At 42.3% G+C, this 13,852-nt stretch overlaps 1 protein-coding gene and 1 long non-coding RNA gene across 2 annotated transcripts in view; both read left to right on the plus strand.

Annotated features, from left to right (window-relative positions):
- The window catches only part of fsd2 (fibronectin type III and SPRY domain containing 2), a 29,628-nt gene extending 29,144 nt beyond the window's left edge, over window positions 1-484 (plus strand). The window contains exon 13 of the mRNA XM_083996904.1: window positions 21-484. Within this exon, the coding sequence (XP_083853030.1) occupies window positions 21-273 (253 nt within the window). The 3' untranslated portion in view covers window positions 274-484. The remainder of the gene's footprint in view (window positions 1-20) is intronic.
- LOC311005308 overlaps window positions 1-13,852 on the plus strand; it is a 457,476-nt gene that overhangs the window by 182,990 nt on the left and 260,634 nt on the right. The gene's annotated exons all lie outside the window — the stretch shown is intronic.

The following is a 13,852-nucleotide window of genomic DNA, read 5'->3' on the forward strand; positions in this document are numbered from 1 at the left end:
TTTTTTTTTTAATCCTTCAGACATAAATATGAGTTTCTACACAAAGGCTGGAGCCCAGACCTGAGGATCACGGTGAACCCGGTGCGGATCGGCGTTGCCCTGGACTACGAGCGCGGGACCCTGTCCTTCTTCAACGTGGACCTGGAGCAGCACCTCCACACCTTCAGCTGCTGCCACTTCCACGGCTTCGTCCAGCCCTGCTTCGGCCTCGACAACCCCGGAGCGCTCACCGTGCACAACGGCATCCCAGCCCCGGACTACACCTTTAACTGAACTCAGAACAAGCCTGGAAGTGACTTAGATATTATTACAATCAAGGCCGTAACCATGGAGCAGGGCCGTTGCTAGGAGTTCTGGGCCCCCTTAAAGAATACTAAAGTGGGCCCCTCCCCCTAACTTTTCCAGTTCAGTTTTTTTCTTAGACTACGTATGTATTATCGTTTTTTATTTAGCCTTCTTTGTTTTGACGCTAATGCAGCATTACACTGCAAAAACTCAAGTATCTTAGCAAGAATATTTGTCTTATTTCTAGTCAAAATGTCATTTCTAGTCAAAACTAATCTCATTCTACTTAAAATAAGACACATCATATTAAAAGCAGCTTGTTTTTAGACATTTTTTACTTCTTTCAAGCAGATTTTCACTTTGAAACAAGTAAAAATGATCTAAAAACAAGATAATTTTTAAGGTAATGAGTCTTATTTTAAGTGGAAAGAGATTAGTTTTGACTAGAAATGAGACATTTGGACAAGAAATAAGACAAATATTCTTAGAAAGATGTTGAGTTTTTACAGTGTACTATGAGTATTAGTCAGGGTCTTACACAGAATAAATCAGTCATACAAAGATTAGACTACTGGGGTTTTTTATGGGCCCCACTGGGCGCTGGGCCCCTAGAGTTATCATCACCTTTCTCCCCTATACAACGGCCCTGCCATGGAGTCAACATTGGGGGGGACCAAATCTCTCTCTTTCTATACTGTATATATATACACCGGTACCCTACTTTTCGGACTATAAGCCACTACTTTTTTCCCCAGCTCTCGTCTCTGCACCGCAACACAAACGCGCTCCGTAACCCGTAATCTTTTGTTCATGATGGTTCAGACTACACAAACACACACGCCGTAACATCGTATGTCACGTTATAAAACGGAAAGGTGAAATCCGGCAATCTGATTGGCTGTTAACCGTGGTATAATGAGCATATACCACGGCTACTATTCTAAAACCTTATCAGAGCGTAGGCTATCACTCCGCCTCAGGCACGTATGACTGGTATGAATGGAAGTTGTTGTCGTGTATCCATGACAACGGACTGTTGCAGTTCGTAGCAAAAGACAGTTGATGTTTTTACAATGTTAATAATTGACTAAAGTAGTTGAACTCACATGTTTAAGGTGAACTTTCACCTCCAGAGGGTTAACAATGGTAGAGGGGACTGAGCAGTGACTTTCACCTGAAAAAAAGCGGAGGAAAAGACGAGATGCAGAGCTACTTGGAGCTATATTTATTTATTTATCCTTGCCTATATTAATATCAATTTAAATCACTTGCTTTGAGCAGCCTACTCTGTTGTATGAAGTATCCAATCATGTTAATAAGTTTTGTGCAATGGTATGGAAATGTTTGTATTGTTTGTTAAGTGGATGTTTGTGTTTTTATTGCATGGCAAAGCAGTTTCCCCTTGGGGATCAATAAAGTTTTCTAATCTAATCTAATCTAATCTAACGTCTGGAGAGCTTTTTCCACATTTTATTGGATAATATGTATTTCTGGTTGAATAAAACTACATGAAATTGATTGCGTATCCTTCTTTCATATTGTCATTATTGGTAACCGTTTTATAAAAGCAATATATCACTCCAGTCCGTGGTATATGCTCATTATACCACGGCTAAGGGGGTTGTTCGGCCCGACGCGAACAACGCGTTCGGCCGCTCCATTTATTGATTTTTCACGGCTTCATTGTAAACAAATGCACATGGAGGAGAGGAGCGTAACCAGAACAGACTGTCACAGTTCCTACTGTAACCTGCCTACACTCACATCACTTTACTCAACCAGACTCGTCAGAAAGGCTAACAAGATCATAGCAGACCACTCTCATCCGGCACATCATCTCTTTAATCTCCTCCCATCAGGCAGGAGATACAGAAGCATTAAAAGTAAAACATCACGCTTCAGAGACAGCACCTATCTCCAAGCCATCAGACTCATGAACTCACATTGACTTCACTATTGCACTTTGCACCATACTGTGTACACGATGTCGCTGGGTACTGTTCCCTGTCATTTGTAAATTGTATTGTATTTTGTAATTTATTCTGTCCCCCGCATGTGTTTTTCATGTGGGGTCGTGTCGTGTTGTATGTACTGGAGAGCAAACCAAGACAAATTCCTTGTCACTGGTTGACATGGCAATAAATTTTTCTATGACTATGACTATGACTATGACTATGTCTTTCTGTGGAAATATCTCATGTTACAACATGAAAACCTGCCGCTTATATTCAAGTGCAGCCTAGGTATGTATTTTCTTTTAAAATTTAGCTGGTGCGGCTTATAGTCCGGAAAGTACGGTAAATTCACTAACACATGGGATACTGTATTTATTTTTTAATCAGCTGGCTATATATTGGGGGGGGGACATTATGGATGTGTCGAATTGTATTCAAATAGCGAAGTTCGTTCTGACAGCCCTAATAGTGAGTGCTGAAAGATCTACAAGTAGCCTACATTCCAAAAAAACCCAAGTGTCTTTTAAAATAGTGGTTCCTAACCTTTGTTGGTCAGTTTGTTTGTTTTTGTTTTTCAATTAGCCTACTAGACATTTCAGGTGTATTTAATTTTTTATTTTTTTATATTCGGCCTTGCTTTTCACTCATTCCACCAAATACCGTATGTTGCTTTTTTTTTGCAGTATCAGACCTGCTGATGGTTATTAGATAGTTATTAATTATGTGTAGTCGTCATGCTGGTCCCATCATACACAACGATGTGTGTTGTCAATGAACAAGCAGCTCTACACAACCAGGATGTAAGAAGCTGCTGCATGTTTAAACATCAAACAGCATCTCCTTCATTCTCCTGGTAGTAATAGATTACATTTATATAGTGCTTTTCACCCAACACCCAAAGTGCTTTACAGCAACCATTATTCATTCATACCACATTCACACCAGTGATGTAAACTAGGTGTAGCCACAGCTGCCAATGTGCACCAAACCACCACCATCATTCATACACATCCACATGAGGAAAGGTGGGTAAGGTGTCTTGCCCAAGGACACTACGACAGAGACTGGGACAGAGCGGGATTCGAACCGCCAACCCTCTGGTTACTGGACGACCCGCTCTACCGCCTAGCAGGCTGTTTAAAAGCTGTACAGAAACGGCCGTTTGTCCTGTTTGTCGTGCCGAGTTGTCACGAGCTGCAACACGAGTTTACCTGAGTAAGGAAAACGAATTTGATTGGTCGTTGTTGAGCGGGCGGGATATTCAAAGCTTGGGGCGAGACCGAGCTCCGTGTGTGTATCTCAGATGTTTGAATGACGGATTATGGATCCAATATCAGTGGCTGGTGAATCGTGTACAGGATAAATCAGTCATACAAAGATTAGACTACTGGGGTTTTTTATGGGCCCCACTGGGCGCTGGGCCCCTAGAGTTATCATCACCTTTCTCCCCTATACAACGGCCCTGCCATGGAGTCAACATTGGGGGGGACCAAATCTCTCTCTTTCTATACTGTATATATATACACCGGTACCCTACTTTTCGGACTATAAGCCACTACTTTTTTCCCCAGCTCTCGTCTCTGCACCGCAACACAAACGCGCTCCGTAACCCGTAATCTTTTGTTCATGATGGTTCAGACTACACAAACACACACGCCGTAACATCGTATGTCACGTTATAAAACGGAAAGGTGAAATCCGGCAATCTGATTGGCTGTTAACCGTGGTATAATGAGCATATACCACGGCTACTATTCTAAAACCTTATCAGAGCGTAGGCTATCACTCCGCCTCAGGCACGTATGACTGGTATGAATGGAAGTTGTTGTCGTGTATCCATGACAACGGACTGTTGCAGTTCGTAGCAAAAGACAGTTGATGTTTTTACAATGTTAATAATTGACTAAAGTAGTTGAACTCACATGTTTAAGGTGAACTTTCACCTCCAGAGGGTTAACAATGGTAGAGGGGACTGAGCAGTGACTTTCACCTGAAAAAAAGCGGAGGAAAAGACGAGATGCAGAGCTACTTGGAGCTATATTTATTTATTTATCCTTGCCTATATTAATATCAATTTAAATCACTTGCTTTGAGCAGCCTACTCTGTTGTATGAAGTATCCAATCATGTTAATAAGTTTTGTGCAATGGTATGGAAATGTTTGTATTGTTTGTTAAGTGGATGTTTGTGTTTTTATTGCATGGCAAAGCAGTTTCCCCTTGGGGATCAATAAAGTTTTCTAATCTAATCTAATCTAATCTAACGTCTGGAGAGCTTTTTCCACATTTTATTGGATAATATGTATTTCTGGTTGAATAAAACTACATGAAATTGATTGCGTATCCTTCTTTCATATTGTCATTATTGGTAACCGTTTTATAAAAGCAATATATCACTCCAGTCCGTGGTATATGCTCATTATACCACGGCTAAGGGGGTTGTTCGGCCCGACGCGAACAACGCGTTCGGCCGCTCCATTTATTGATTTTTCACGGCTTCATTGTAAACAAATGCACATGGAGGAGAGGAGCGTAACCAGAACAGACTGTCACAGTTCCTACTGTAACCTGCCTACACTCACATCACTTTACTCAACCAGACTCGTCAGAAAGGCTAACAAGATCATAGCAGACCACTCTCATCCGGCACATCATCTCTTTAATCTCCTCCCATCAGGCAGGAGATACAGAAGCATTAAAAGTAAAACATCACGCTTCAGAGACAGCACCTATCTCCAAGCCATCAGACTCATGAACTCACATTGACTTCACTATTGCACTTTGCACCATACTGTGTACACGATGTCGCTGGGTACTGTTCCCTGTCATTTGTAAATTGTATTGTATTTTGTAATTTATTCTGTCCCCCGCATGTGTTTTTCATGTGGGGTCGTGTCGTGTTGTATGTACTGGAGAGCAAACCAAGACAAATTCCTTGTCACTGGTTGACATGGCAATAAATTTTTCTATGACTATGACTATGACTATGACTATGTCTTTCTGTGGAAATATCTCATGTTACAACATGAAAACCTGCCGCTTATATTCAAGTGCAGCCTAGGTATGTATTTTCTTTTAAAATTTAGCTGGTGCGGCTTATAGTCCGGAAAGTACGGTAAATTCACTAACACATGGGATACTGTATTTATTTTTTAATCAGCTGGCTATATATTGGGGGGGGGACATTATGGATGTGTCGAATTGTATTCAAATAGCGAAGTTCGTTCTGACAGCCCTAATAGTGAGTGCTGAAAGATCTACAAGTAGCCTACATTCCAAAAAAACCCAAGTGTCTTTTAAAATAGTGGTTCCTAACCTTTGTTGGTCAGTTTGTTTGTTTTTGTTTTTCAATTAGCCTACTAGACATTTCAGGTGTATTTAATTTTTTATTTTTTTATATTCGGCCTTGCTTTTCACTCATTCCACCAAATACCGTATGTTGCTTTTTTTTTGCAGTATCAGACCTGCTGATGGTTATTAGATAGTTATTAATTATGTGTAGTCGTCATGCTGGTCCCATCATACACAACGATGTGTGTTGTCAATGAACAAGCAGCTCTACACAACCAGGATGTAAGAAGCTGCTGCATGTTTAAACATCAAACAGCATCTCCTTCATTCTCCTGGTAGTAATAGATTACATTTATATAGTGCTTTTCACCCAACACCCAAAGTGCTTTACAGCAACCATTATTCATTCATACCACATTCACACCAGTGATGTAAACTAGGTGTAGCCACAGCTGCCAATGTGCACCAAACCACCACCATCATTCATACACATCCACATGAGGAAAGGTGGGTAAGGTGTCTTGCCCAAGGACACTACGACAGAGACTGGGACAGAGCGGGATTCGAACCGCCAACCCTCTGGTTACTGGACGACCCGCTCTACCGCCTAGCAGGCTGTTTAAAAGCTGTACAGAAACGGCCGTTTGTCCTGTTTGTCGCGCCGAGTTGTCACGAGCTGCAACACGAGTTTACCTGAGTAAGGAAAACGAATTTGATTGGTCGTTGTTGAGCGGGCGGGATATTCAAAGCTTGGGGCGAGACCGAGCTCCGTGTGTGTATCTCAGATGTTTGAATGACGGATTATGGATCCAATATCAGTGGCTGGTGAATCGTGTACAGGATAAATCAGTCATACAAAGATTAGACTACTGGGGTTTTTTATGGGCCCCACTGGGCGCTGGGCCCCTAGAGTTATCATCACCTTTCTCCCCTATACAACGGCCCTGCCATGGAGTCAACATTGGGGGGGACCAAATCTCTCTCTTTCTATACTGTATATATATACACCGGTACCCTACTTTTCGGACTATAAGCCACTACTTTTTTCCCCAGCTCTCGTCTCTGCACCGCAACACAAACGCGCTCCGTAACCCGTAATCTTTTGTTCATGATGGTTCAGACTACACAAACACACACGCCGTAACATCGTATGTCACGTTATAAAACGGAAAGGTGAAATCCGGCAATCTGATTGGCTGTTAACCGTGGTATAATGAGCATATACCACGGCTACTATTCTAAAACCTTATCAGAGCGTAGGCTATCACTCCGCGTCAGGCACGTATGACTGGTATGAATGGAAGTTGTTGTCGTGTATCCATGACAACGGACTGTTGCAGTTCGTAGCAAAAGACAGTTGATGTTTTTACAATGTTAATAATTGACTAAAGTAGTTGAACTCACATGTTTAAGGTGAACTTTCACCTCCAGAGGGTTAACAATGGTAGAGGGGACTGAGCAGTGACTTTCACCTGAAAAAAAGCGGAGGAAAAGACGAGATGCAGAGCTACTTGGAGCTATATTTATTTATTTATCCTTGCCTATATTAATATCAATTTAAATCACTTGCTTTGAGCAGCCTACTCTGTTGTATGAAGTATCCAATCATGTTAATAAGTTTTGTGCAATGGTATGGAAATGTTTGTATTGTTTGTTAAGTGGATGTTTGTGTTTTTATTGCATGGCAAAGCAGTTTCCCCTTGGGGATCAATAAAGTTTTCTAATCTAATCTAATCTAATCTAACGTCTGGAGAGCTTTTTCCACATTTTATTGGATAATATGTATTTCTGGTTGAATAAAACTACATGAAATTGATTGCGTATCCTTCTTTCATATTGTCATTATTGGTAACCGTTTTATAAAAGCAATATATCACTCCAGTCCGTGGTATATGCTCATTATACCACGGCTAAGGGGGTTGTTCGGCCCGACGCGAACAACGCGTTCGGCCGCTCCATTTATTGATTTTTCATGGCTTCATTGTAAACAAATGCACATGGAGGAGAGGAGCGTAACCAGAACAGACTGTCACAGTTCCTACTGTAACCTGCCTACACTCACATCACTTTACTCAACCAGACTCGTCAGAAAGGCTAACAAGATCATAGCAGACCACTCTCATCCGGCACATCATCTCTTTAATCTCCTCCCATCAGGCAGGAGATACAGAAGCATTAAAAGTAAAACATCACGCTTCAGAGACAGCACCTATCTCCAAGCCATCAGACTCATGAACTCACATTGACTTCACTATTGCACTTTGCACCATACTGTGTACACGATGTCGCTGGGTACTGTTCCCTGTCATTTGTAAATTGTATTGTATTTTGTAATTTATTCTGTCCCCCGCATGTGTTTTTCATGTGGGGTCGTGTCGTGTTGTATGTACTGGAGAGCAAACCAAGACAAATTCCTTGTCACTGGTTGACATGGCAATAAATTTTTCTATGACTATGACTATGACTATGACTATGTCTTTCTGTGGAAATATCTCATGTTACAACATGAAAACCTGCCGCTTATATTCAAGTGCAGCCTAGGTATGTATTTTCTTTTAAAATTTAGCTGGTGCGGCTTATAGTCCGGAAAGTACGGTAAATTCACTAACACATGGGATACTGTATTTATTTTTTAATCAGCTGGCTATATATTGGGGGGGGGACATTATGGATGTGTCGAATTGTATTCAAATAGCGAAGTTCGTTCTGACAGCCCTAATAGTGAGTGCTGAAAGATCTACAAGTAGCCTACATTCCAAAAAAACCCAAGTGTCTTTTAAAATAGTGGTTCCTAACCTTTGTTGGTCAGTTTGTTTGTTTTTGTTTTTCAATTAGCCTACTAGACATTTCAGGTGTATTTAATTTTTTATTTTTTTATATTCGGCCTTGCTTTTCACTCATTCCACCAAATACCGTATGTTGCTTTTTTTTTGCAGTATCAGACCTGCTGATGGTTATTAGATAGTTATTAATTATGTGTAGTCGTCATGCTGGTCCCATCATACACAACGATGTGTGTTGTCAATGAACAAGCAGCTCTACACAACCAGGATGTAAGAAGCTGCTGCATGTTTAAACATCAAACAGCATCTCCTTCATTCTCCTGGTAGTAATAGATTACATTTATATAGTGCTTTTCACCCAACACCCAAAGTGCTTTACAGCAACCATTATTCATTCATACCACATTCACACCAGTGATGTAAACTAGGTGTAGCCACAGCTGCCAATGTGCACCAAACCACCACCATCATTCATACACATCCACATGAGGAAAGGTGGGTAAGGTGTCTTGCCCAAGGACACTACGACAGAGACTGGGACAGAGCGGGATTCGAACCGCCAACCCTCTGGTTACTGGACGACCCGCTCTACCGCCTAGCAGGCTGTTTAAAAGCTGTACAGAAACGGCCGTTTGTCCTGTTTGTCGCGCCGAGTTGTCACGAGCTGCAACACGAGTTTACCTGAGTAAGGAAAACGAATTTGATTGGTCGTTGTTGAGCGGGCGGGATATTCAAAGCTTGGGGCGAGACCGAGCTCCGTGTGTGTATCTCAGATGTTTGAATGACGGATTATGGATCCAATATCAGTGGCTGGTGAATCGTGTACAGGATAAATCAGTCATACAAAGATTAGACTACTGGGGTTTTTTATGGGCCCCACTGGGCGCTGGGCCCCTAGAGTTATCATCACCTTTCTCCCCTATACAACGGCCCTGCCATGGAGTCAACATTGGGGGGGACCAAATCTCTCTCTTTCTATACTGTATATATATACACCGGTACCCTACTTTTCGGACTATAAGCCACTACTTTTTTCCCCAGCTCTCGTCTCTGCACCGCAACACAAACGCGCTCCGTAACCCGTAATCTTTTGTTCATGATGGTTCAGACTACACAAACACACACGCCGTAACATCGTATGTCACGTTATAAAACGGAAAGGTGAAATCCGGCAATCTGATTGGCTGTTAACCGTGGTATAATGAGCATATACCACGGCTACTATTCTAAAACCTTATCAGAGCGTAGGCTATCACTCCGCCTCAGGCACGTATGACTGGTATGAATGGAAGTTGTTGTCGTGTATCCATGACAACGGACTGTTGCAGTTCGTAGCAAAAGACAGTTGATGTTTTTACAATGTTAATAATTGACTAAAGTAGTTGAACTCACATGTTTAAGGTGAACTTTCACCTCCAGAGGGTTAACAATGGTAGAGGGGACTGAGCAGTGACTTTCACCTGAAAAAAAGCGGAGGAAAAGACGAGATGCAGAGCTACTTGGAGCTATATTTATTTATTTATCCTTGCCTATATTAATATCAATTTAAATCACTTGCTTTGAGCAGCCTACTCTGTTGTATGAAGTATCCAATCATGTTAATAAGTTTTGTGCAATGGTATGGAAATGTTTGTATTGTTTGTTAAGTGGATGTTTGTGTTTTTATTGCATGGCAAAGCAGTTTCCCCTTGGGGATCAATAAAGTTTTCTAATCTAATCTAATCTAATCTAACGTCTGGAGAGCTTTTTCCACATTTTATTGGATAATATGTATTTCTGGTTGAATAAAACTACATGAAATTGATTGCGTATCCTTCTTTCATATTGTCATTATTGGTAACCGTTTTATAAAAGCAATATATCACTCCAGTCCGTGGTATATGCTCATTATACCACGGCTAAGGGGGTTGTTCGGCCCGACGCGAACAACGCGTTCGGCCGCTCCATTTATTGATTTTTCACGGCTTCATTGTAAACAAATGCACATGGAGGAGAGGAGCGTAACCAGAACAGACTGTCACAGTTCCTACTGTAACCTGCCTACACTCACATCACTTTACTCAACCAGACTCGTCAGAAAGGCTAACAAGATCATAGCAGACCACTCTCATCCGGCACATCATCTCTTTAATCTCCTCCCATCAGGCAGGAGATACAGAAGCATTAAAAGTAAAACATCACGCTTCAGAGACAGCACCTATCTCCAAGCCATCAGACTCATGAACTCACATTGACTTCACTATTGCACTTTGCACCATACTGTGTACACGATGTCGCTGGGTACTGTTCCCTGTCATTTGTAAATTGTATTGTATTTTGTAATTTATTCTGTCCCCCGCATGTGTTTTTCATGTGGGGTCGTGTCGTGTTGTATGTACTGGAGAGCAAACCAAGACAAATTCCTTGTCACTGGTTGACATGGCAATAAATTTTTCTATGACTATGACTATGACTATGACTATGTCTTTCTGTGGAAATATCTCATGTTACAACATGAAAACCTGCCGCTTATATTCAAGTGCAGCCTAGGTATGTATTTTCTTTTAAAATTTAGCTGGTGCGGCTTATAGTCCGGAAAGTACGGTAAATTCACTAACACATGGGATACTGTATTTATTTTTTAATCAGCTGGCTATATATTGGGGGGGGGACATTATGGATGTGTCGAATTGTATTCAAATAGCGAAGTTCGTTCTGACAGCCCTAATAGTGAGTGCTGAAAGATCTACAAGTAGCCTACATTCCAAAAAAACCCAAGTGTCTTTTAAAATAGTGGTTCCTAACCTTTGTTGGTCAGTTTGTTTGTTTTTGTTTTTCAATTAGCCTACTAGACATTTCAGGTGTATTTAATTTTTTATTTTTTTATATTCGGCCTTGCTTTTCACTCATTCCACCAAATACCGTATGTTGCTTTTTTTTTGCAGTATCAGACCTGCTGATGGTTATTAGATAGTTATTAATTATGTGTAGTCGTCATGCTGGTCCCATCATACACAACGATGTGTGTTGTCAATGAACAAGCAGCTCTACACAACCAGGATGTAAGAAGCTGCTGCATGTTTAAACATCAAACAGCATCTCCTTCATTCTCCTGGTAGTAATAGATTACATTTATATAGTGCTTTTCACCCAACACCCAAAGTGCTTTACAGCAACCATTATTCATTCATACCACATTCACACCAGTGATGGTAAACTAGGTGTAGCCACAGCTGCCAATGTGCACCAAACCACCACCATCATTCATACACATCCACATGAGGAAAGGTGGGTAAGGTGTCTTGCCCAAGGACACTATGACAGAGACTGGGACAGAGCGGGATTCGAACCGCCAACCCTCTGGTTACTGGACGACCCGCTCTACCGCCTAGCAGGCTGTTTAAAGGTGTACAGAAACGGCCGTTTGTCCTGTTTGTCGCGCCGAGTTGTCACGAGCTGCAACACGAGTTTACCTGAGTAAGGAAAACGAATTTGATTGGTCGTTATCGAGCGGGCGGGATATTCAAAGCTTGGGGCGAGACCGAGCTCCGTGTGTGTATCTCAGATGTTTGAATGACGGATTATGGATCCAATATCAGTGGCTGGTGAATCGTGTACAGGATGACGTATAATCTGTGCGCATTATCCAATGCGAAAAAAAAAACACCACACTTTCATCCCGGATTTACTCAAAAATAGAATTTTGCACAGAGCCAGACCCAGAGTGGGCTCAAATTCAATTTTCTTTTCTGTACAGCTTTAACAGGTGGAGGTCGACCATGAACATCCTCCTCCAGAGTCTAGTAGGGCTGACCCGATTACCATATTTTGATAATCATAGCGTAAATAATGAATTATGGCAAACAAACACATGTCTCCAAAGTCAGGCAGGTTTCCAGGATGCCAAGTAGCCGACTCAATTTAATGTAACAGTTGCCGATGAGAACCGGTGTCAACAAAAACAATCGATCACGGACTTCATGATCGATTACCATGGCAACGAACGAAGCTTCGATTTTTGGGGGTTCAGCCTTACAGTCTAGTTAAACCTCTGTCATCCAGAGTCTGGAGGATGTTTCTCTTATTTAACCTTTATTTTAACAGGGTAGATCCATTGAGAGCGAGTCTGTAGCACACAGAGATCACAGAAGATCAAACATCAAAACAGCACAATCAAATATGTCTCATTATTCAGACTGAAAATCACCTGAGAGGCTGAAGAACAGTGAAACGCTGAGAGGAAACTCGTTCCAGTCGCTGATAAAACTCAATTAAAACCAATAGGGCTGGGACGATATGCTTTTCTCCCGATTCGATTCTTCTACGATTTTTTGGATGGCGATTCGATTTAAATTGCGATTCTACGATATTGCTGATTCTCTCGATTTTTAGTCTTTAGCATTTTTAACATTTATCTGCACACAAATACTGTAGGAGCCTATAAATTAACATACTCCATTATAAAGTGAACTTAAACCCTTTTCAAAGCCTGTACTCTCTGTATGTAAAAGAGGCTAACAAATACACATTGCACAATATTTAAAAAAATTCAAAATTCAAAAAAAAAAATTCAAAAAAATAATTTTTTTTCAAAAAAAAAAAATCGATTTTTGAAAAAAAAAAATCGATTTAAAAATCGTCAAAAAAGATATCGCGATATCTATGTGAATCGATTTTTTCTCCCACCCCTAAAAACCAAACAATTTAACAATTTAAACAGTTCTGAAAACAAGAGCAGTAAAATCACTAACTGAAGCGAGTGCACGTCTGAGTCTGAGCCCCCAATGCTGTGGTGAGAAGTAGGTTTTTGAAAGCCTCAAGTGAGATAAGTCTATCGATTTTCAGTGAGTTTTGTAATTGATTCCATCGGTGTGGGGCGTAGAAGGAGAAGGCAGTGTGTCCTCGTTCTGAGTCTGTGTGAGGGAGTTGGAGTCTGATGAGGGGCTGTCTGTCTCAGATCATCTGTCACTAACTTTTATCTTCACAGCGCCACTAGTGTCGTCACTCTGAGGAGAAACTCTCAGAGTGACGACACTAGTGGCGCTTTCCCACTACACTTTAACGGCACTGCTCAGCTCTACATGGCGCGGCTCGGCACTGCATGGCACGGCATGGCTCGGCACTGCTCGGGACTAGATGGCGCGGCGTGGCTCGGCACTGCTCGGCACTGCATGGTGCGGCACAGCTTGGCCCTACATGGCACTACATGGTGCGGCTCGGCACTGTATAGCGCGGCTCAGCATGGCGCGGCACTGCTCGGCACTACATGGCACAAAGGCTCTGCATGGCGCGGCGTGGCTCGGCACTGCTCGGCACTGTATGGCGCGGCTCGGCATGGCGCGGCACTGCTCGGCACTACATGGCACAAAGGCTCTGCATGGCGCGGCGTGGCTCGGCACTGCTCGGCTCTGCATGGCGCGGCGCGGCTCCACATGGCGCGGCGCGGCTCGGCACAGCTCGGCTCTGCATGGCGCGGTACGGCTCGGCACAGCTCGGCTCTGCATGGTGCGGCACGGCTCGGCACAGCTCGGCTCTGCATGACGCGGCACGGCTCGGCACAG

This window comes from Trachurus trachurus (assembly GCF_905171665.1).
Source record: "Trachurus trachurus genome assembly, chromosome: 3".
NCBI lineage: Eukaryota > Metazoa > Chordata > Actinopteri > Carangiformes > Carangidae > Trachurus > Trachurus trachurus.